The 24,457-nt window shown below is 55.6% G+C and overlaps 2 protein-coding genes across 2 annotated transcripts in view; both read left to right on the top strand.

The window, feature by feature from the left end:
- The first annotated feature begins 3,745 nt into the window (after positions 1 to 3,745).
- On the top strand, positions 3,746 to 11,106 carry PGC (progastricsin). The gene is made up of 9 exons (XM_054568750.1): positions 3,746 to 3,804; positions 5,154 to 5,304; positions 5,703 to 5,820; positions 6,634 to 6,752; positions 7,181 to 7,380; positions 8,494 to 8,616; positions 9,216 to 9,363; positions 10,119 to 10,217; positions 10,954 to 11,106. Exons 1-9 carry the CDS (start codon positions 3,746 to 3,748, stop codon positions 11,104 to 11,106), a joined length of 1,170 nt encoding a protein of 389 aa, XP_054424725.1.
- Positions 11,107 to 12,599: 1,493 nt separating this feature from the next.
- Positions 12,600 to 24,457, top strand: part of TFEB (transcription factor EB) — a 46,723-nt gene continuing 34,865 nt past the window's right edge. Inside the window, exon 1 of the mRNA XM_054569349.1 lies at positions 12,600 to 12,853. The gene's annotated coding sequence lies outside the window, so the exon portion shown is untranslated. The remainder of the gene's footprint in view (positions 12,854 to 24,457) is intronic.

Here is a 24,457-nt window from a genome sequence, read left to right as displayed (position 1 = left end):
ATTTGAAAAGGCTGCTAAGGCTATGTCTCAGCACCATGGGAAAGAGTGATAGGTTTGAGCAATGATATCCGCCATGGGTGAAGGATTAACAGTGGCAGTGTGCGTGCTGTTTAGTTGCCGCCTCTTCTTGAGACATTCTCGGCAATGAGCGTCATTTTTGTAGGCACTCTGAAAGATGAATGAGCTGTTTAAGGAGCCATGTGCACAAAGAGACCTATTCTTTCAGTGACAAGCGGTAGGACTGGGGGCAAGTCAATGGGATATAAGATGGTATGAAATAAATACCATAAGGGGAGGAAAAGCAATGGCCTCCACAGTTGGGGTCAGTTTGAGACTACGTGGGCACAATGCAGAGAATCTGTGACATTTGTAGTGGGTCTTGAAGGATGAGACGTTCTTGCAGGTGGAGATGCCTGGGAAGGTTGTTCCAGACGGCGAGCACAGCATGGGTAAAGGGACGAGGCTGAAAAATAACAGGTCTCCTTGAGAGGAAACAAGGAGGTCACTATGAGTGTTTGTATGTTAGCAGTAGAAGATGAGAATGGAAACATAGAAAGGGACCAGACTGAGCGTGCCATGAAGCCCAGAATGATGACTTTGGATTTTATTTAGTTAGCGACTGGGAGGCCTTTGATGAGTTTTGAGGCAGGTGGTGCTTAGAGCGAGATAAAATAAAACCAGAGGGTGATGAGGAACTACCTCTTTCCTGGGAGACTATCACTCTACAGAGGGTCCCCAGGGCCTAGATTTTAACAAGAGCCCTTTGGAGCATGGGGTGGAAATCCGAGCACTGGGATAGTGGGGTGCGGGAGACATAACCAAGACCCATTGGGAACAGTCCCACGGGCTCCAACTACTGTTCAGGGTTTCTCGAGCCCAGGGTCAGGTACAGGGCGGTGGAAGCCACAGGCACAGCCACGGCCTTCTGGGAGCTTTCAGTCTATGGAGACAGGAAACGTACCCAGGAAACAATCGGAGACTGATCCTAGACAGTATGAGATTCAGTCCCAAGGGTACAGCACAGCTGGGTGTGCGGTGTTTAAGGGTAGAAAATAAACTTGCATCCTGACTGGTGTGACTCAGTTGGTTGGACATCACCCCACAAAGCAAAAGGTTGCAGGTTCGATTCCTGCGACCCCAAGGCACATGCCTGGGTTGCTGGTTCAGTCCCTAGTCAGGGTGCATATGAGAGACAAGCAATCGCTGTTTCTCTCCCTCTCTTTCTCCCTCCTCCTCTTTCTAAAAATAAATAAATAAAATCTTTAAAAAAGAGAAAATGAACTTGGGCGGGAACCAGTGCACCAGGCTTCCTGAAGCTCTTGTCCTTGGTAGGGAGTGGCCCTGGATGACTTCTAAGGTATCCTCAGACTCTGCACATCCTGGGCTCTTGGGGGTGGGGCCCTGAAGGATGGGCAGAGTTTGGACACGTAGAAGAGAAAGAAGTCGGCTTCCCAGGAAGGGGTCCTGGGTGGCAGAGGGGCAGGCCAGGGGCAGACTCGGATGAGGAATGTCCAGGGGTGCCGAGGAGACCGACTGAGCTGTCAGGTCAGGTTGGGTAGTCAGGGGCTGCAGACCCCCAGGGCCTGGTAGACAAGCGGGATGCCTGGCCTCATGCAGCAAGCCAGGGCTGCTCAGGGGGGATGTGCTGCCGCTGGGGTTTGGGGAAGTTCAGCTTGGCGGCTGTCAGACTCCCAGGGTCCTACCAGATAAGGAAAAGTCATTGGAGGCCCACGCTGGGGCGCCCGGTAGGCCTCACAAGACTTGGGGGATCCCATGGACTCTGCTGCATTCAGAGGAGTTGGCAAGATTCCAAAGATCCTATGACTTCCTTTTGCTTGCGCTTCCAAATCTGCAGATCCCCTACCCCTGGGATGCCATTCAATCCCAGAGTCCATTGTGTCCCCGGGAACTACAAGGAGGAATGGGAGCTGATCTGGCCTTGAGACAATCAGGCAGGTACCTCCCTGTCTAGGCAAGGCGTGGGCAGACCTCTGATGTCTTCCCTCCTTCCCCTCGCCAATCATAGGGCTGGGGGAAGCTCCAGGGCTCTGGCTGGGCAGTGGCGGTGGTGGCCGGAGTGGAAAATCCCCCACTGGCTGGGTTATACTGGTGTTTGGCAGGCCTGGTCTTGGCCTTCCGCCTGGGGCCTGAGGGCCTAACAATTCTGTTTGGAGCCCTGAGTGTGGGGTACCAGGTGGCAGAGAGGGCACTGGTGCGGGGACTTTTTTTCCACTCACCCCAAAATGGGGGGCTCTCCTGTGCCAGGCTAATGTGCTGGGCCAGCTCCAGGTCACCTCAGGCGATGAGAAGCATGTGGCTGGGAAGCAGGCAGGGCCTGGAGATGGAGGACGGAGGCACAGGATAGACCAGACCTCGGGGCAGGAAAAAGGGCTAACGAGGGCTTGGGAGGAGAGTGGCAGGGGACACAAGCATTTCAGGAAAACTAAAATCAGGGGTGGAGTTGCAATGGTGCTGGAGAAGAGAGATAATGAAAAAAAGAAGCAAGAGCCAGCCATATCCCCTCTCTCCGTGCCCCTGCCCTCAGCCTCCTGCTGTTCCAGAGCAGCACAGGATGCACAGCCAGAAGCCAGTTCAGCTCACACAACAGGTGTGTCATGAGAACTTGATGAATTATAATAAGAATTTCTCTGCCCTGGCTGGTGTGGCTCAGTGGATCGAGTGCCGCCCTGTGAACCACAGGGTCGCCCGTTTGATTCCCAGTCAGGGCACATGCCTGGGTGGCAGGCCAGGCCCCCGTGGAGGCGCACCAGAGGCAACCACACATGATGTGAGGCAACCACACACTGATATTTCTCTCCCTCTCTTTCCCCCTCTTTTCCTTCTAAAAATAAATTTAAAATATTAAAAAAAAAAAAAAAGAATTTCTCCAAGTGCCACATTTGACCTAAAAAGCCTCCCAAGCTGCCCCAAAGAGCTGAGACTTCGGCCACCGGCATCCCTCCCCACCACCTGCATCAGCGCTAGTGACACGGCCATCATTGCCGTTAGGGCCACTCCCCACCACTGCCAGCATCACCGTCATCCCGGCCACTGACCCCGTCATCCCCCAGCTCCCCTAACGGCAGCCCCTTACCTCAAGGGATTGGGGCTGCTGGAAGCCGGGACTTGAGTCAGACCCCTAGGCCTATCACCTCTAAACTGACAGTTCTCAACAATTTTGGCCTTTGAGACCATGAGCAATGCCTGGAGACAACGGGGGGACGGCTGCTGGCATCTAGTGGGTAGAGGCCATGGATGCTGCTAAACATCCTCCAATGCACAGGGCAGCGCCCACAATGAAGAATTATTTATTCTAAAATGTCCGTAGTACTGAGGAGGAGAATGCACCTACAGATCCTATGGCCGCCTCCCTGGCTCTACCTTTCTCTGGCCTCATCCCAAAATGGCCACATCACACTTTTGATTCTTGGACAAGGAGTAATCTTTGCCGCTCCAACTTTGTTCTCTCTTATCGCTTGTGCCTCCTGGTCTCCATACTTGTATTAAAAAGTCAATAAGATGAAAAGTCCTTTGTGGCCACCCCTGTGAGGGAAAACACACAGAAACAATCGATAGGCGGAGCCCGGGCTATACCAGGGGTCGAGGTCATGCTTGCCCAGGGCAGGGAGGTAGGGGCTGTTCTGGCCCCAGGGGGTATAAAGGACAGAGGGCTCAGGCTTTCACTAGCCTGCAAGCGCCGGTCTCGGAGTGGCTTTTGCTCTGTGGCCAGTTGGGAATCGGCATCATGAAGTGGATGGTGGCAGCCCTGCTCTGCCTCCAGCTCCTGGAGGCGAAGGTGGTCAAGTGAGTTTGGGGCCCGGCTTCTGGTGCAGGGGCCTGGGCAGGAGACGGCAGCCCTGCGAGGGGTGGCCTGGCCGGGGGCACCCCGGCCGCCTCTGCTCTAGGATGTCTGCGAGGGGCAGGACGGGCTCCCTGAGTCGGTAGCACAGGAATCACAGGTGGGAGGAGACACAGCTTCCGCCCTGGGGGAGCTTCCAGTCAAAGGAAGAAAAGATGGACCTGAAACAGACGAGGGGTGACCGCTGCTCACAGAGACCCCACAGGGCGGCTGCGGTTCCTCTCACAAGAAGGAACAATTCATTGTCTCTGGATAGGGAGACATTTGCTAAAGACTTCCTGTGGCCCAAACTTATTTGGCAGATGACACAATCACCTAAGCAGGAACATCGTGATGGAGTCTCTACACTGGGGTCAGGAGAGAGGGAGTGAGGAGCGGGGCTCGCAGGTGTGGGAGGGCTGGACCCGCCACACCTCGGCGCCAGAGCGATTCCTTAGGTGGAGACATGGATCATCTTAGAAACTTCTTGTAACGTGCAAATTCTGTAGAAGTGGTTAGAAAAGCTAGCAGCTCAATGTGAAGAGCTCAGTGTGAATGTCCCCGCAACCCGTGGGGCAGGCGTGGGATAACCCAGGGCAACATGGGCAGAAACCCAAATTCTCAAGTCCCAGTTCCAGAGCTGATCTGGGCTCCAAACCACCCAGGCCCATCTCCCCATTGTCTCCGTGTCCTGAGAACAGCAGTGATTGGTCCCAGGCCAGACATTTCGCAGCAGAGGCAGAACCGGGACCCTGCCTTCTGAGTCCCCACCTAGCTCTGTTCTCCTGCACCCACGATCTGTCACAGTCAGCTGGTGCCAGGTGCCTGAGGGCCACCAGAGAGGACTCTCCTTGGGACGAAGTTTGTCCTCTCTAAAACCTTGTAAAAATGCACATATCCTGCAAAGGGTCATGCCTGAAGCCCCTCACCTCTCCCTGGGAAGGGATGTATGGGATCTTCGAGAGCAGAGGGCTTGGGGGGTGAGGACCCTTGAGATGGGGAGGGAGCATTGTGGGTGAAGGTAATTGTTTCTTGAAACATGGAGCAAATCCTGAAAAGAGTTTTGAAAGAAAGGGAAGGAAAGGGGAAGAAAGAGAAAGGCAGAGGGATTAAGAGACAGAGAGAGACAGATGAGGAGAAAGAGAGAGAGAGAGACAAATGGAAAAAGAAAAAAACAGACACACAGGAGCAAGGGTACAGGGTGGCAGCGAGACTGAGGCGCACAGTTAGAGATGGAGAGAGAGTCCGGGGCTATTGATCAGAGGTGCTGTAGGGAAGATGGAGGACCCTGCCCTGACGCGCAGACCTTCTGCAGAGTCCCCCTGAAGAAATTCAAGTCCATCCGTGAAACCATGAAGGAGAAAGGCTTACTGGAGGAGTTCCTGAAGAACCACAAACACGACCCTGTTAAGAAATACCATTTTAGTGACTTCAGCGTGTCCTACGAGCCCATGGCCTACATGGATGTGAGTCCTGACCCCCCGTGGGTACCCCTCTCCCTGCTGCCAAAGGCTAAAAGCAAGGCCCGGGCAGTGAGCTGCACCCCTCCACTCCACCCACCCTGCAACCGCTGCTCCTTTCTCTCAGACCTGCCAGCCTGGACCTCATTCCCTGGAGGGAGCATGGGAGGGGCCTCGGCTGACCTGGCAGCTCAGCCACAGAGACCTCTGCAGCCGCCCTGGGCAGGCACAGGCTGAGGGTGTGTGGGCTCTGGGCAAGTGCAGAGGGAAGGCTCAGGCCCCTGCTTCTGGTGGGGGCTGTTGGGCAGGAGCCGGTCCGTCCTCTGCTCTGCCCATGGAGGAGGCTGGGCTGTAGGTCCTGGATCCCTCCAGAGCTCACAGCCTGCTCCACCACCCTACCCCAGGCTGCCTACTTCGGTGAGATCAGCATTGGGACCCCACCACAGAACTTCCTGGTTCTTTTTGATACCGGCTCTTCCAACCTGTGGGTACCCTCTGTGTACTGCCAGAGCCAGGCCTGCAGTGAGTGCTGGGCAGGGCAGGGGGGGCGGTGGGTGGGGGAGTGCACTGACACCCTCTGGGGAGGGGCAATCTTCACAGGGATCACTGTGGGGAGCTTCGGTCCTGGAGAGGACCAGGAACTAGGCCAGGGTCACATGGCATGTCCAAGGGAGGAAGCAGGTCCTGGACCAGCACCTCCACCTTGCCTTCCCTGCTCGCCAATACCCATTCCTTCATCTGCTCCAGCCCACCCCACTCTGCTCCGTTCTTTACTAAGTTCTCAGTGAGTGTCTCCAAGGCACACGGGAGGACAATATAGGATGTGGTTCCCGCCCTGCGGTCATATTTGGAGACAGATGATGTTCACTCCCTAAGGCTGCCCTGGTCTCTGCCAAAGCCTTGAGGTTTGGGTCCTCACGCCTGTAGTCCAGAGGGTCCCCCGTTGGTCCCACCCGAGATGACCTCCGGATCTTGGAATGGCTAGCTTCTGGACCTGGTGAGGGTTGGGGAAAACAGGGGTGCCCTGGAGAGTCATTTATCGGCACTCGCTGTGTGCCCGGTGATGTGCTGGGGCCAGGGAGACAGAGATGGATCTGCGCAACCTGCCCGCAGGGAGGCCATAGCCCTAGAGCTCCCCAGAGTCTGTAACTCAGAGGGGGCTTTGGGGCCAAGGCTGGCCACTCCCAGGGGCCTTTCAATGCTGGGAGCCTGGGCTGCCCACCGCATGAGGAGTGGCGGGGTGTGCTGAGGGCACAGGGTGCGAACATAGGCCTGAGAGCCAGGGCGGCCCCCCACGCTCCAGCCTGGCTTCCTGAACCCTCCCTCGCCCTGCAGCCGGCCACAGCCGCTTTAACCCCGGCCAGTCCTCCACCTACTCCACCAACGGGCAGACCTTCTCCCTGCAGTACGGCAGCGGCAGCCTCACTGGCTTCTTCGGCTACGACACGATGACGGTGAGTGACGCGGCTGCGGCTCCCACCCCAGGACGTGGGCTCTAACCTCACAGGCCACAGAGGCTAACCCGGAGATTGAGACGGAGACCCTGAAAAATATGGAGAACACCTCACGCTCTACTGTATAGGACAGGACATTAGTACAGTCGGGGCTCATTCATTCACTCATTGAACCCTCACTAAGGGCCACCATGTGCAGGATACCGAGCACACCATGATGAACAGGATGACCCGGTCCTTGGGCGAGGGGGTGCTGTTGGCACTCAGGGAAGGCCATTCAGAAGAGAAAGTGGTTCTTGCAAGACCTGCCAAGCAGGAAAGGACATACGAAGGAAGAGGAAGAATGAGTCTTGAGGGGTCTCTGGGGATGTCTGGGGGAGGTAGGTGGAGTTACACTTGTCACCTTGCATGCTCTGTGTCCCCTCCAGGTCCAAAGCATCCAGGTCCCCAACCAGGAGTTCGGCCTCAGTGAGAATGAGCCGGGCACCAATTTCGTCTACGCGCAGTTTGACGGCATCATGGGCATGGCCTACCCAGCCCTGGCCGTGGGTGGGGCCACCACAGCCCTGCAGGGCATGCTGCAGGAGGGCGCCCTCACCAGCCCGGTCTTCAGCTTCTACCTCAGCAAGTGAGGAGTGGCCTGGGGGGGGGGGTCCCCCAGCGCCCAGCCCCTCCCCTCTTCCTCCATCCTGGACAACTGAGGTTCCATCCTGTGCGATCTGGAGGCTTCCCAGCAGGCACTTGGCCCCAGCCACTCTGTCCCAGGGCCTTCTCCCCTGGGCTTCTGACTGCTTCCCCATCCCTTTCTGTCCCCGCCCACTTCTCCCAGCATCCCTTCTTCTGGCCGAGCTTTGCTTTGAGTGTTGCTGCTGATTCTTAATACCTCTTGGATTTACCTCCTGCCCAGATCCCCAGTGGGCTCGTTTCCTTCTGACCCACTGTTCACTACCTGGGCACCTCCTTTGATCTATTGCTTCAACTCCTTTGATCTATTGTTCCAGCTAGGTCCTGGAATAATAGCCAGGTCCAGACTCTGGTCAAGGTCCTCCATCACCTCCTAACAAGTGGTCATCCCCACCGCAAACACAAGCAAACACGGTCATTTCTGTGGATGGGCCTGGGAACTGGCGGTGGGAGGGGGCGCGAGGCTTGGAATGGACTTTCCTTTTTCCCTCTCAGATTAGCCAAACACCTTGTAAAGAGAGTATCTACTATCTGGGGCTTAATCACCACAATCTGACTTTCACCCGCATTAACTACCCTGTTTCTAATGTTGCCGATTTACTACCTCTGTTTACAATTACTCTGAGTGTAGCCTTTGGGAGCTTCCCCCAGTTCCACACTCAAGTTCAGCTACCAGGGAAGGCCTCTCAAACAAACGCAGATGTCCTTCCCTCCCCTCCACCAAGGCCCTCCCTCCCTTTAATTCCAGCAGAAAATACCAGCTGGGCCTGGGTCCAGCTCCACCAGCATCATGAAGTGGAAGGGAGAAAAAAATGGGGCTGCACTGGAGGACCACACAACCAGCAGCTTCCCCAGAGGCAGGACTTAGTGGGGCAGCATCACCCAGGAGCCTGAGGCACTGGGAATTCCAGAGGCCCAGTCTAAGGAGAAGACATGGCTCCGTCCTCAGGGAGCCCCAGTCTGGAGCCAGGGCAGGACCCTCTGAGGGTGGCTGCTCCACAGGGAAGTCCCCTCTCACAGCCACCCCCTGACTCGTCCTCCCCTTTGCCTCCTGCAGCCAGCAGGGTTCTCAGAATGGAGGAGCAGTCATCTTCGGGGGTGTGGACAACAGCCTGTACCAGGGGCAGATCTACTGGGCCCCGGTCACCCAGGAGCTCTACTGGCAGATTGGCATTGAGGAGTAAGTCTTGGTGAGGCCCTGGGGTTGTGGGCAGTCCCTCGGAGCAGGCTTTGGGGCACTTCATGTCCCTCACACAGCCAGGTACTGCTGGGGGGCTGGGACGGAGCACCCCCCACCTTCTCCAGGCCTGCCCTCATAAAGCCACAGCTCCCCTCTGCTGAAGTTTCAAGGCCCAGCTCAGCCTGGAGAAAAGGGGTGGGATGGGGCCAACATAGGAAGGGGCAGCATTTGGAATCCCAAACATTTCAGACCCTGTTGTCTAACCCTATGGGCTTACAGATTAGAAACTGAGGTGTGTGGTAGTTGAGGAGGGGCTAATTTACTGAAAGTACTTACAACAAATCAGGAGCCTTGGCTGTCAATGTTTCTAGAACCTTCCTTGGAACTTTTAAGTAGAGATTCCATGGCCTTTGGGGTGGTCTTAGGTAGACTCTGGCATGGTGTGAGGCAGGGGAATGGCTGGATTGACCTCTGCAGAGTCCTTACCTTCCTCATTTGCTTCTGTGGCTGTAGTCATTAGTCCCTTAGAGGTGAGGGAAGCCCACCCCCAGCTGCCCTGAGCTGGGGGTGCTCAGGCCGCTCATCTCCTCACCATTCAGGTTCCTCGTTGACGGCCAGGCCTCCGGCTGGTGCTCCCAGGGCTGCCAGGCCATCGTGGACACAGGCACGTCTCTGCTCACCGTGCCCCAGCAGTACCTGAGCGCCCTTCTGCAGGCCACGGGGGCCCAGGAGGACCAGTATGGACCGGTGTGTCTGCCGGAGGCGCTGCTGGCCTCTCCTGGGAGCCCAGAAATAGCCTGATCCTTGGCCTCCATACTTCAAGCTCCCCAAGGCACTGGATGTGCGGGCCCCCGGGATGACTGGGGTACGGCCTGGAGCCTGATTCTGGGAGGCAGCCCCTTGTGCTGAGGGGCTTTCAGGAGGTTCTTTCTAGGCAGAATTTCTTCTGAGCCTCGGCTCCTCAGGGGGAACAGGTTGAGCACTTGCTGGACTTTGAAGTGAGAGCAAAATAACTGGAAAGGGGGGCTAAGCTGTAAGCGACAAGGAATAACTTTTTAGCCCACCCGTCCCCCATCTCCATAGGGTCAGGCCCTGGCTCCCCCTCTCTCCTGAGCCCAGCAAGGGGTTTGCCTAAATAATGCATTCCCACTGCCTTGGGGGGACTGATGGGCCACTTTTTCCACAGACCTGTGTGTTTTCAAAAGACAGTGGCAGAGAAGGGACACAGGTTCAATCTGCTATGGGGGAGGGGAGGTTCAGGCAAAAGTAAGGTTTTTGGGGTGGGAGAGAGGCTCAGGTCTCCCTGAATCCTACTCCCTGTACGTGAGTAAACACAAGTAGTGCCAGCAGGGCTTACACAGGAATTTCCTTGAGTGTTGCCACCTTAGCCCAAAAGCAGGCTTGGGACTCAGGCTTGGGGCCAGAGGGGTTGAGGTGGCCAAGTTGGCAGCTACTCTCAGGTGGGAGATGAGGCAACCTGGGCCCTGTTCCTCTCTCTGCAGTTTCTTGTGAACTGTAACAACATCCAGAACCTGCCCACCTTCACCTTCATCATCAATGGTGTGCAGTTCCCTCTGCCACCCTCCTCCTACATCCTCAATGTAAGTCCTGGTCCCCACAGGCTGAGCCAGCAGGGACATAATCAGGTGGGAGGAAGGTACGGGGAGCCAGAAATGCTCAGTCTCCTTACCTTGTGCCATTTCCTGACTTCCTGGAGCACTGACTTAGTTTCCCCACTCATTGAATCTACACGCCCTTCTCTGGAACCAGGCTGTGAAGACTGTCATCTATTATTCATTATTATTATTAATTAGTGGGGCGAGGCGCTGGGCTCTTTGTTGTGCACTTACCAGCATCAGCCTCTGTGCGAAGCCCTTTACCTACACTACCCCACCTAACCGTCATAACATTCAATGAGGGAGATACTAATTTCTATTGTACAAGTGACCACTTGGAGGTTCAGAGTGGTCAGGTTACTCCTCCAAGGCTACACAGCTAGTCAGGGTGAAACTAAGGTTTGGATCCATGGTGATCTGCCTCAAAGGCTTGACCACAAGGCCAAGACCTGCTCTAGGCACAAAGGCCTGACCTGCTCTAAGTCAGGAGCAGGAGGTAGGTGAGTGGGGAGGGGCATGAAGAGAGGAGTCCCTGCAGAGGGTCACTGCAGCCTGTATTTCTCCATTCCAGAAATCCCTCCCATCAGCCTCTGCGCTGGCAGCTCAGCTAGCCTGAGCTCTCAAGGGCAAATACCCTGGCTCACTAATTTCTGCGTTTGTGTTCCGTGCCTTGTTCTTGTGTGAGCAAAATGAATGAGTGCTGTGCTTTTGTCTTGTGCAGAACAATGGGTACTGCACCGTGGGGGTGGAGCCCACCTACCTGCCCTCCCAGAACGGCCAGCCCCTGTGGATCCTTGGGGATGTCTTCCTCAGGTCCTACTATTCCGTCTACGACATGGGCAACAACAGGGTGGGATTCGCCACTGCCGCCTAGACTCAGTGCCTGGACGCCTGGGCTCCTTGCTTCCTCTTGGCCCCCCACCTTGCAGGGCCTTCTCTCTGTGCTTCTCCTCTGGATTCAGACTTTCTTTTCTGGACTCTGGACTTTTTCTAATAATAAATAGTTCTTCTCCATGTTGGTCAGCCTGTTGTTTTTTACAGGACAGCTGTAGCCTGTAAGGCCGCTTCTGGCTTCAAGGAATGGGGGTGAGATTTGCTTCTGCTGATCTCAGGGGTGAACCTGCATCTGAACCATGTTTATTCCTTAGTTGCTTTGAGGTTTCTGGGTGGGTCACTGAGATTCTAAGGGAAATGGAGAATAAAATAGGGCTTGGGGATGGACCCTCTATGCTTCACAGATCCTTTCTAGAGAGGAAAGACAGTGGCAGTGACATCAAAGGGAAAAGGAGCCCTACTCTGACAACCCAAAATGTCCTGCTGGCTGATGTGTTGATAACTTACCACCAGATTTACTTCATGCATGTCCACACACATGTCCACAGCGGTATGGCTAGGGGGTTGAATGAATCTCTAATGCACCTCCTTATTTGGGATCGAGTTTACACCAGGAGCTTCCTGAGGCATGCCAGGTGCTGAGGTTGCCTATGTGTGCGTGCTTGTAAGTCGTGGGTCCTCTAGGGAGAAGGCTGATGTAACCAGAACCTATTTCCAGGAGGTTTTCCGAAGGTCTGAGCTGAATTAAGCTGATAAAATTTTCACCCAGACACCTATATCCTGAGGCTTGTATTTGAGCAAGGGGTAGCCCTCACCAGTGGACAAGAAGATGATGGCCCAGCACCCTGTAGCTTTCAACAGGGGAAGGCGACATGAAAGATCAGAACATTTCTGATTTCGATAGTGGTGGGGATTACCAGCAAGCTCCAACTGATGAGACCTAGGTATGGAGGGACTGTAAATCAAAACTCATAATGGGAGGAGAGCTGGGCTCTATCCCACAGTCACATGTCTTTTATCTTGTCCTTCACCAGGCTGACCCCAACCTAGCCCCTTATGCTCAGGAACAGAGGTAAAAATGCAGGCCCATTACCCCCATTGCACATCAGGTGGGAGACTGAGGTTGCCACCCCAAAGTTACTACAACAACGCACACCGCCTGGGACCCTACATCCTTCCCAGACTCTGGGAAAGACAGCATGCTGCATGCCTCTCCTTAGGGTCAGACAGGCCACAGAGTGTATTAGTAATGAGCTCTGTCTGGTTCCCGACATCGCCGACTGAGGAGAGAAAGAAAACTTGCAAAAGGGGCAGAAACGAAGTGGAACAAAAGTCCCAAGTTAAATGCGAAGTCCCTGTATACTGCCTTTGGCCCACAGAGCGGGACTACAAACCCCCGCGTGCCAGGTAGAGCTGCCCTGAAGACTACGTCTCCCAGAGGGCTCCGCGGCAGGCCGATGGGGGGCGGGGCGGGGCGGGGCCGCGGGGGTGGGTGCTGCCCTCTGCCGGGCGCCGCGGGAAGTGGGCGCGGAGTGACAGCGGGAGCCCGGGCGCCGGGCGCGGGGCTCGGTGACAGCGGAGGCGGCGGCCGCTGGCTAGACGTAGGGAGCGGCGGCGGCGCCGACAGCAGCGGAAAGGGCGGACAGGGCGGGCCTCCCTGGGGGTGCCGAGCCGGAGGAACTCGGGAGGGGGCGGCAAGCGCAGTTTGCGGGCCGGACACCTGAACTTGGGACAAGTTGCCGGAGCCCCGGGGCGCGGGCGGCGGACGGATTGACCTTCAGAGCTAGGTGAGCGGGGCCGGGGGGCAAGGGGTGCGCGGAGGGCCCGGAACTTCTGGCCCAGACTCCCCCGCCCCCATCCCGTGGGTCCGGGAGACAGGTGGGTGGGTGGGGGTGCGGGCTGGATTGGGGAGCAGGACCGAGTACGCCGCGCCGCCACCGGCCCTGCTGTCCGTCTAGCCTGGGACGCCCGGCGCGTGGCCCAAGCAGCGTTGCCCGCCGATCCCGGGAACCCGTGCGGCCCCTCCCTTCAGGCCCGGGCCGGGGGCGGCTTCTCTGCGACCTTATGTAACCAGGCGGGAGGGGCCGAGGCGGGCTAGGGCCTTCCCGGCCCGGGAGCGGAGAGCCGAAGGGGCGGGAGGCGTGGGAGTGAACTTGTAAGAAGTTTGAGGGACTTGTGGGCCGCGCGCCCACTTTTTCTCCCCCGGACGCGGTGGGGGCGGGTGGTGCGGGGGAGGGCGCCGGAGGTAGGGGAGGTGTGCGGGGGCCGAGCCCGGCCCAGCCAGGCCCTGCCGGGATGGTCCGGGGGAGTGGGAGGGCCGGAGCGGCGCCACGCCCCGGGGGCTGGGCTGTTGAGGGCGGGGCGGGGGGGGGGGAACGGGTGGAAGTACCATCCTTCCCTCCCTTCCCGTCCCTTCCTCTCCCTCCGTCTCTTGAAGCCTCCCCTGCTCACGTCCCCTGGTATCCCCGAGCGCTGCTGTCTTTTTCTCCCCCTTGCATTATTCCACGATTTTAGGAATCCCAATCCCAGAGATTACCCTCCGCGCACCCCTCTTTCTTTGTGTTTTCCCTAGAGTTCCCAAGTGATCTGCCCGGCCTCCGAGTACCATACACCCCCCCTCCCCCTTACACACACCTTGTTGGTCCTGAGTCCCGGAAAACACTCCCCCTTCCCCCTCTTCCCTGAGGTCGCACAGTCAACTCCAGGCTGTCCCGCCCCCTAAATTAGCGTTCACTTTTCACCCTCCCCGTTCTCTGGATGGCTATTCGGCCGCGGCGCGTGCACTTGCCTCCTGGACTGGAGCGGGCTGATGCCAGTTCGGTCCCCGCCCCTCGGCCCCCTCCCCGTCTGGGTTCTGGCTTCACGCACGGCTGCTCTGAGCTGCTTCGGGTTGCGAGAGCAGGTTCGCGCCGCAGCCGCCTGGCGCACCCCAGCCTCGTGCCCAGGGGGGGAGAGGGCGGTGCCCGTGCTGCCCAGGGCTCCCCCTTTCTGGTTCCCTGCCAGCCCCTCACTACGGAGTCCTTGCAGGATCCCCCGTCCACTTCAGTCGCAGTCTTCTGGCTTGTCCCTTCTGGGGACGGTTCTGGGTGGGCAGTTTTTAGACTAAACGTGAGCACAGTGCTTTAGCTTCACGTTCATTCGTTGGGGAAGTGCCAGTTAATTACCGCTCAGCCTCCACCCCGACCCCCCCTTAGTGAGGAGTTGCTTAGTGGAGCAGGGAGGGGGGCAAGGCTGAGGCAGCCTTCCCCCTCAGGCCTCTCCCCCCCGTGACACCTCTGGGATGTGGACTCAGGCCCTTGCACTTGCCCTGGCCGAGATTCCACCGGCTCAAGACCTGCTTTCATCTAGGGCGGCCAGATGCCGGTGTGCTCAGATCAGAATGCAGCTCTTGGCTCCTTGGCCTGTTTCCTCTGAGGCCTTCTCTGTGCCCAGTCTGGCAGACAGCTCCTAGACCCTGCCTTCAGGGCGGTCACAGTCCAGGAAGAGACCGTAGCACTAGTTAAAGGTGTCTGTAGAGGCACTGGTAGGGGAAGGGCCAGAGCCTCAAGAGTCCAGGCTGGTTAGTCTGTCGGTATGCTGGTGCTAGGCCTCAGTTTCCCCAACCTTGGGAAAAATAGCAACTGGCTTGGCCCCTTTCTTTCTGGCTGCTGGGACAGGAGAGTGGGAACCAGAGTGCAAATGAAGGGCTGTTTCAGGCGACTCTACGTTCTTTTCCTGGAGGGGAGCCAATGTTGCCTGCAGTGGACAAGGCCTATTACAGCTGCAGTGCTGTTTTGCCTTAACTCAGCTCGTTGAGGTGCAGTTAAATGGAAACCCAGGTCTCCTGGTTCTGGGTCCCATGGAAGGGGGGCAGGGTTGGGGGCAGGGGACATCTCCTCAGGTGAGCACTGAATCCAGGGAGAGCCAGCTGGGCTTCTGAGGGCTGATGGCCTGGTGACTAGCAGTCAGAGGTGAGTGGGGTCTGGGCCAGGGCAGGCAGGTAGGGTCCTAGAACAGTGGAGATACCCAGTGTCCATCCTCATTGCCAGTCAGGACCCCCTTTAAGTCTCTCTGATGGAAAGTAGGTAGGAGGAGCCCCCCATTCCTCAGATCTGGCTGTCCTTCGAGGGTCTGGCTTCTGGCTCTGATCCCTCCTGGGGCTCTGTTTATGGCTGTAATTGCATCACTAGCCAGAGTTTATAGAGTTACTTAGCACCTGCCCCCACAGGGAGTGGCCCAACCACACGATGGTGTCTGTCTCTTCCTTTTCAAAGTCAACTTGGTTTCTGCTGGCAGCAGGGGTTTCCCCAACCACAGCTGGCATGAAAGCCAGGTTAGGCCTTTGTCCTGTGGATGGAGGGCAAGGAGCACTTGGGGCCCAGCTTGGGGCTGCCCTGGAGTTGGCCGTGGAAATTGAGTTGGCTTCTTCTGATACAGAGGGAGGGAGCTTAGGATTGCCAGGGCTATCAGAATTGTCCATACCCCAGGATGCAGCGTATATGTATGTAACATGTGTACGCTCATCTGAAAAGAGGGAGGTAAAAAGGCACACACCTCATGGGCTGTTGTGAGGATTCAGAGAGGAGCTACATGGTAAGTCCATTGTGTTGCTCTGGGTGTGAGTGTGGGGAGTGTGTAATTGATGGGAGTTTGTGTGATTATGAGATTATAGGTATCTATGTGTATATAGATGAATGTGTATATGGGTGTGAGACTGCAACAGTAACACAGTATCATGTCAGTAGAATATTTGTTCTCTTTATGCTATAATAAAATAATATTATAATAAAACTTAGTCCTAAACAACAGTTGCCAGCATTTATTGTGCATTCTTTAGAATGAGGTATGAATTACTATTTTTATTATACTGACACAGGAAAGTTAAGTCAGTTGCCTGAAGTCACACAGCCTAGAAGTGGTAGGGATTCTAACCAAGGCCCAAATGACTCCAAAACTTCTCAATGTTCCCTCAGCCCCTAAAGAGCCCTTCAGGGATCCCTTCAGGCTCCCTGGCTTGGAATCGCAGCTCTGCCCCTCACTAGCTGTGTGACCCCAGGGAATCCTAAAGAGCCCTTCAGGATTCCCAGGAGTTTTCTCTTAAAAGGTGGTTGTGTGGTGGTCTGGGAACTTTCTTTCTCCCACCCAGGTCTCCTGCTCTGGTGGGGTCGGGACGGTGGTGAGAACTTGATGAGGCCCCTGCCCCAGGACCACACATGTCTCTTGTCTCCTTCTCTGAGCTGCTGTTGCAGGTGATCAGAGGACCCCTGCTGAGAACTCTCTGGACTGGCCTGGCTTCAGACAAGGCTTCCTGGGTCTTCTTGGAAACCACATATAGTAACTTCCAGTGAGGCCTGAGCTCAGGAGGCACTTGTTTAATCAGATACAGAGAAAAGGCCGTGAGGGCTATTGCGTGATGATGAGACAGCAATGAAAGTCATGGGCACCCGGGAGACCCCACCCTGCCTCTGACAGGCTATGTGCCTGCGGCAGGTTCCTGTTCCTCCCAGCTTCAGTTTCCGTATCTGTGCACCTAAATCACCTGTGCAAAGCTCCTAGGGATCCCTGGCAGAGGCACCAGAATAGGAGAGGCTCCGGAAAGGGAAGGATGCGCAGAGGGATATGAAGGACTGCTGAAGTCCATCCAGTAGAGCTTTAGCCAAAGGCTGGCCCTGGTGGAGTGACCAGCCAGTTTTTCTTGGGACATAGCCATGGCTTCCATGTAATGAGCACTGGGCTAAGTGTAACCTAGGCAGGGGGTCGTTGAGAGAATGGGCTCTGGGGCCAGGCTCCCTGGCTTGGAATCGCAGCTCTGCCCCTCACTAGCTGTGTGACTCCAGACAAGCTGCTTAACCCCACTGGGCCTCCATTTCTATGCCTAAAGAGTGAGGATTACGGTAGCACCTACCTAACAGTGCTGTAGTGAGGGCTAAGAATGTTCATGCACGTTCCATATGCAGGACTCAGTGCCATGCTCAAAAAAATGTTAGTTGTTTTCATCCTCAACTCTTATAACTTGCTTTTTTATTTCTTATTTTCAAGTGGGAAAACAGAGGCATAGAGAGCCATAGGGAAGAAATGAAGAACTATGGGTTGCAAATAGCCCCCTGTGCATGTAACATCTGCAAACGAAATGCCTGCTTTGGAGACTCTATGGCCACAGTTCCCACCACTCCCTGTTGCTCCACACCCAGTCTGGTCTCCCCGTTTAACAGGATAGCATAGGGGACTTGGCAATGCCTGCAGCATCTCTACCACCCCTCTTCTGCCTGTCCCCTGGGGCTCCTTGGGAGGCATCTGGCCTGGTCACTTACTACCCACTCCTGACCCATGGCTCTCCCCTGTGCTCCTGCTGCCCGCCCCTCTTCCGCTCTGCACCAGAGACGCAGGTTCCCTTGGTTGCGATGTCACTGAAGACAGAGCTACAATCCCAGCAGCAGAGCTGGATCTGGAACTTAGCATTGCCCATAGGAAGTGCTTTGCTGTGGGGTGGCGGGGCAGAGGGCAGCGCAGGGGGGCAGAAGCAAGAGGCAGAGTCATTGACAGTTTTATTTCCTGTGTCTTAAGTATGGGCATAAGGAGGAGGAGAAGTGAAGCCTGGCCATCCCACCCCTGCCCAGCTTCCTTGGGCAACCTCCTGTTGGCTCTTATCCACACAGAGGAAGTCCCAGTGTAAAATGTGATGCCATGAGGGTTATCCAGGAATCCGAACAGACTCTCCAGAAACCCATGGCCCATGTTCCCTTCTTCCAGCCCTTGTTCATGCTGGTTCCCTCAACTGGCCCCTCCTGCCTTCCTGTCCAAATCCCCTGTCCACCAAGGCACACCTTCCCAGGAGACCCAGGGGACTGTTCTGCAGCCCTGGGTATCGTAATTGCCTGGGAGCTCTTACAAGAAAGCCATTGCACCTGTGTTTTGGGAGAGGGACCTAGGCAGTAATATTTTTAAAAAAATATCCCCTAAATGATTCTGATGCTCCTTCTCTAAGACAGTAGTTCTCACATTTGGGTGGGCATCAGAATCACCTGGAGGAATTGTTCAAACACAGCTCACTGGCGCCCCCTCTCGCCCAGCGTTTCTGATTGAGTGGCACCTGGAATTTGTAGGTCTGGAGTTGTATTTCTGACAAGTTCTCAGGTGATGCTAGTGCTGCTGGTCCCCAGACCAGACACTTCAGAGCCTGCAGCCTTGCAGCTGCCCAGGCAAGAGCTTTCTATCTCTGGGGTCTCTGAGGCTTTGGGCCTCTTAGGCCTGTCTTCCTTTTGAAGCCAGGTCCCTAGGAGCAGGGACCACTCTGAGTCCCCTTATATAGTCAGACCTCCCTTCCCCAGCCTGGCTCTCTGCCCCCGCCTCCTGTTACACTGACCACTGTCCAGCCTTGTGCTTGGTACCCTCCCCTGGAACAAGTGCTCAGGGAACATTTGCTGTTTGATCAAGGTGGGATGAGGTGGACAATGAAGGATGAACTAACCCTGAGAATCATCAGACATGGGACAGGTCTGAAGCTCCTGCAGAAGTGCCCGGAGCCAGAGCAGCATTATTGGAATGGGGGAGGTGTCCGGGGTGGCCCCCAGCTTTGCTGCAGTGAGGCCCATTATGTTATTTTCCTGCCCTGTGGAGGGCAAGTTTTGGACCACTGAATTGTATTCCTTGTTAATAATAAAAATGCTAAAATGCACAAAAAGCAGCCATTCCTTTCTCCTTTTCTCATCCAGACTAGAGATTTTGGGTGGGTGGGTAGGGGATGTGGTCAGTGCCTGAGGTAGGGTGTCTCCATCGCCTCCCAGAAGGTCCTGGGCCTTGAGGACAGCAGATAGTCCCATGACTCTGGGGCTTACTCTGGGGCTTGCTCTGGGCTGGTAGGCTAAAGTCTTCCTTAGAAGCTGGGGGACCCGGAGCAGAGCCAGGTCGGGGAGAAGAGGTTGTGGCCAGCCCTTCAGCCCTGCAGGCGGAGGAAGGGCGAGCTTGGCATCAGAGCCAACTGGTCAACAAATGAATGGAATGCTCAAATGTCAGCACCCTGAGCACAGGCTTTGGGTCTGTTTTGTTCAGCGCAGTCTCCTCAGTGACTAGAAGAGAGCGAGGTATATAGTGGATGCGCAGTAATCTTCGTGGAGTAAGCGAGCGTGACTTGGGCCCCGTCATGTGCCCAGAAACAAGGGCACAACAGATGCTGTACCCATGGGCTCTGCCATGCGAGTGGGCTGGGTATCAGCCTCACCAACCCACAGTGCACACACCTCCTCAAGGAGGAGCTCCCTGCCTCGTGCCCCCATGGTCCAGGTCCAGCCTCGCTCTGGTGTGGGGCTCCCAGCCTGTCCCTTCCGCCAGAGGGTTTCACCCCCTCCAGTTCTGTCAATGGGCTATGGGGTGGGGCTCAGTTTGTTTTCTCCTATTTGCCAAGGGAAGTCACAGGCTGTCCTCTGCTTTGTTTATAATTGGTTTGAGAAAACACCTGCCCTCAGCCCCCCTCCGTCCCCGAGGGGTGCCAAGCGACATGCTATACTGTCCACCCCCTTGACGCCTCTTGTCCCCTCCCGACTCTAGGCAGGTGTACTCTCAGCTGCCCCTGCCAGTGTGGCACCGGCTGGCTTTGCTGCGGGTGGATGGAGGGTGCGGGGCCGGGGCCTTAGATGCCAGCTGGTGCCGCCCTCATGGTGTTGAGAGGAGGGGACCAAGGCCGGGAAGTGTGAAGGCACCACTCCAGCACTCCATAGCCTTGATCAACGTTGGGGTCAACAGCTGTGAACCGAGTACTTCCTGGGTGCCCAGGGCGATGGGAATAAGGACATGGTGCCTCCTCCGAGCTGACAGCCTAGTGGGGAATTTCAGTAACCACAGAGGATCGAGAAGGGCAGAGAGGTATAAGATAGGACAGAATAACATCCGAAATTAATGTAAATGTGTCCATACCTGACTCTTCACTCTAAATAGCATTCTTCCTTGGTCTCAAGAGAGTTTTTACAAAAGGACTCCGGCCAGCCCTGTGACCTTGGCCCAGCCCTTCCTACCTCCTGGGCCCCAGAAAGGGCAGCTCTACCTCCCCCTGGTCCTCTCCCCTGGGGGTCACCTCTGCCGTCCTGGGAGGCTTCTCTCCCGGATCCATCCTTTCTTCCAGGAGGACTAGAGGCTGTAGGGTATGAGGGAAAGCTACAGGGAGGCCCCTGAGCCACCCGCCTGCCAGTTGGAAGCCCTGGGCTATGGGGGATGGGGCGCTAAATTGGGCCCAACAGCTCAGGCCTTTTTGGAGCTGCAGACTTGGCCCTGGACCCTGGGGCACTCGTCCCCCCACCTCCAAGACCTTCTCGCCTCCCCTCTTCCCTCCCTACAATCCCTCTGGCCCTCCCACTAGTTCCACTGCATCTGGACATCGTCCTTCAATTTGTATGCGCCTTTCCTGCTCTGTCCCCCTCTTTCCATACTCTTCAGTTCTTCTTGCTGCTTCCCTCCTTTTGGTGTGTTCAGAGGGTGTCCGAGGCTGGCCCCGCTCCTTCAGTGCCTGCCCACGTGAGCCTCTCGGGCCCAGAGGAGTGGCCCCGGGGAGGGCGAGACGGGTGGGAAGGTGGGAGGCGAAGGGGCTGTGGTGCCAGCTGCTGTGGGCTGAGGGGCAGCCAGGGGCCTGGGTCAGCTGGGGGACCCCGCCACGGACAGCCCTGCGTGTCACTGCGTACTCCAGGCCTGTGACTGTAGGTTCTCTTCCAGTTTGGCCTAATAATAGTGGTTTTCAAACCTCGGTGTGAGAAGAAAATATGAGAACTTCTATTTCTATCTTATCTCTTTCTCCCCCTTTTTATTGTGAAATACAACATACTTGGTGAAAAGAGCATAAACGTATCTAATGTAATGAATAATTATAAAAGTGAATCTCTAGGCAACCACTACCCAATGAAGAAACAGAATGTAGCCTTCACTCCAAAATTAGCTTGTGAGTCCCACCTTGGTCATAACCCCCTACCCAGAGGTAACCATTATCTTGACCCTCTTTGCTTTTCTTTATCTTGTAACCACCTGTAGCTGTATCCCTCAGCCATAGAGTTTGGTTTTGCCTGATTTTGAGTCTAAAACAGCTGGAACAGCACCGAACATGTTCTTTTATGCCATGTTTTTCAGCTTAATAGTCCATTTGTGAGGTTCATCCCTGTTGTTCTATGTACTTGTAGTATGTTCATTTTCATTGCTGTATACTATTCCACCGTATGAACTTGCTGCATGTTTATATCCACCTGCTACTTGTGGACATATGGGTTGCTTTCCTTTCTCTGGCTACTATGAACAATATTATAAAAACATTTTTGTATGTGCTTCCTAGTGTGTTGGTGCCTACGTTCTCCCAGAGTATATATAATCCAGAGTGAAATTGTTAGAGCACAGGGCATGCACTGCATATTTCAACTTAAGTAAACCTTGTGTTAAGTGATTGTGCACGGTGCCTAAGAGTTTCTGTTGCTCCGTATCCTCACCAGCAGTTGGTATTCGCAGACTAATTTCTTTCATGCTGGTGAGTGTGTAACAGTGCCTTATCATGCGTGTAATTTACATTTCACCTTCTCTTCTTTTTTATAGAACTATTTCTGTATACATTTGCTGACATGCATGATATATTCATGCACTGGTATTTATAAAATAATTTATGAGAAAAGCATATATTGGTGGTGCTCAAAAATTTTTGCTCAAAGTATATGATCAAAATAGTTGAAAGGCAATTATAATATTGAATGCCAAGGAGGGGGCTGGCTTCTAAGTTTGGGGCTTCTGCCCAGAGGGTACTGGGTCCACTGAGTACTCAGCACCTCCCACCAGGTCCACCTGGAGAGGAGGAGAGCGGCTCTGCCCCTGGCCACTGCCCTTCAATTTTGAATTGGCAGGTGCTTGTCTTTCAGAGACGTCTAAGGCAGTAGTTCTCAGCTAGGGATGATTTTGCCTGCCAGAGGACACTTAACAATATCTGATGACATTTTTGGTTGTCACAACTCAGAGAATGCTGCTGGCATCTAGTGGTAGAGGCCAGGGATGCTGCTAAATGTCCTTAAATGCTCAGGACAGCTCCCACAACAAAGAATGATCTGGTCCCAGGTGTCAGTTGTGCGGAGGCTGAGAAACTCTGATCTAGGAAAACAGCCAGGAAACGGATTTGCCATGAACTTGCTGCATGGCTCCAGCAAAGGGCCTCAGCACTCTGAGCCTCAGTCTCCTCATCTGGAGATGAGAGGGGCAAAGGTGGCTGCCCTCTCCTCTTCGCGGGCTGAAATCAGGACTGAGGAGAGGGTGGCTGTATGGGCATTTTAAGAAGCACCCTTGTGAAATGGCCCACCGCCCTTGTTTCCAGGGGAGGGAGGGCTTTCCAGCATAGCCCTGAGCCCTGTCCACTGAGCTGGGGCCATTAGGTGACCGGCCAGGAGTCTCCACCCTGCTTCCTGCTACTCTAGGCCTCAGAGCGCTGTGGAGAAACTGTCCAGGCTTTTGATGAGGGCTGCAGAAATAAGGGGCTCTCTAGGGAGTCCTGGGGCCCAGGCAAAACCATTGCTGACTTTGCCCATACCTGGGTGGGAGTCCAAGGTTGTGTGGGGTGATAGGGAAAAAGAGGTGCTTCTAGTAGTACTTCTTCCCTGAGGCCCCGTTGCAAGTCAGCAAGGGGTGGGAGCCAGGCATCATCTTAAGCGGCTCTGCACACCCAGGCCAGGCTCCTCCTCAGCCTCTGTGCCCTTCCAGAGTTTGCTATTCCAGGGAGGGACCCAGGGTTGGGCCAGGGTCGGGAGCCAGAACTCCCTGGGTCTCTCTGACCTCCATGCCTGGGGGTCGCCTCACCTCAGTGGCCTCTCCTGCCTTCTCCAGGAGCCATGGCCTTCCCAGTCTTGCTGCTGCTGCGCTCTCCCTTCCTGAAACATACTGTCATGAAAGGGCCTAGACACTCATCCACCCTGAGGTGGAGATGACTGGTAACAGCTTAATGATTGGCAGCCGTTCTTGTCAAGGGGTATTACCTATCGAAAGAGGGAATCCCTTAGCTACCAGAAATAAGTGCTAGTGAAATGTCAAGTGTCTTTGACAGACTGTCAGAGAATGCCGGGGGCTGAGAAACCTCTGGCATAGCATGTGTAGCAAGAGCATTTCCCCACGACTGAAAATTGTGTGGTGGCTCAGACCTTCCCAGCACTTACGGGAAATATGCTTGGTCTCAGGGTCCATTTCACGGTGGGCTGCGGTAAGACTTTCAGCTGGTTGTCTGGAGGCCCTGGGAGAGTCCCAAGGCCAAGGTGACAAGTGTGTGGTCAGTCAGGAAGAGGGTGAACTGGGGGCTTTCTGAGAGGGCACATGCTTCCAGAAGGGGCTGGGAGGGTGGGTGAGTTAAGGTTAGGCCTGCACTGGATCTGGCAGGGTTCCCGCAAATCCGTAGTAGGATGTTTCTGCTCTGTGCCTCTCCGTCTTGGTGTGGGGGCAGTGTGGCCTGGGGCCCTGTGAGTCCAGGCTGTGTGGGTGGGAGGTGGCTGTCGGAGGCTCAGTCTGGGAAGAGGCAGGGACACTGTCTGTGGCCTGGAGACCTGGAACAGTGAGATTGGAGCTGGGAGTCCCTTGAGTTGGGTAGGGTAGGCTTGTGGGTGAGAAAGGCCTTCCGGGTGCCGTGAATAATCCTTGACCACATTTGCAGCTCCCAGGGGATTGTGCAACTTCCTCTCAGGCCGAGGTGCAGGGGGCTGGGTGAGAAACAGCGCTGAGGAAAATGAGGAAACTGGGTCTGGTGCTGGTGCAGGGCCACGGCCCTGGGCTCGGACCCCCCAGGAGCTCAGCATTCCAGGGGGCCTCCTTTCAGGGGGCTGCCCTCTCCCAGGTATGAGGGTGCATGTGTGTGTGTTGTGTCTTTGGGGAGGTGAGTGAGTGGCTCTGCTGGCATGGGGATACCTTTTGAGCAGGGTCAGGACTGGGGAAGCAGGTGGCCCATGGGAGGAGCCCCTGCCTCGGTTCAGGGGAGAGAGGACAGGGCTTCTCCGAGCCCGGGATGGTGGAAACCGTGTGAAGTCAGGAGTCAGAGTTGCTGGTGGCCGGCCCCGCCTCTGAGGAGCCAGGCAACCCTGGTTAGGTTGTTATTGTTGTCCCTAAGGCTAGGAGGGCTGGGGAAGGTCATGAGGACATCAGCTGTCTGGCTGGAGAGCAGTTTGCGGTCTCCCTGCCTCCTCCCTCATCCCCCAGGCTTGTTTTGGGGCTCTGGTGAGAAAGTAGGGGGCATGGTGTGCTTAGCGAGCGCAACGCTGGCCAGGCCACAGTGAATACCCTCTTAAGTCAGGGACTGGGAGCAGTGACTAGGAGCACCTGGCCTGGATGTGCAGTGCCAGCCAGCCTGGGTTCGAATCCTGGCCCTGCTGCTTAGCAGCTACATGGTCCTGGTAAGTTACTTAGCTTCTTGGTGCCTCAGTTTCCTC

This window comes from Pteronotus mesoamericanus, unplaced genomic scaffold (genome assembly GCF_021234165.1).
Source record: "Pteronotus mesoamericanus isolate MK-2021 breed Mesoamerican mustached bat unplaced genomic scaffold, CSHL_Meso_final contig_20, whole genome shotgun sequence".
NCBI lineage: Eukaryota > Metazoa > Chordata > Mammalia > Chiroptera > Mormoopidae > Pteronotus > Pteronotus mesoamericanus.
The sequence above is the reverse complement of the archived record's forward strand: the minus strand, read 5'-3'. Positions and strand labels throughout refer to the sequence as shown.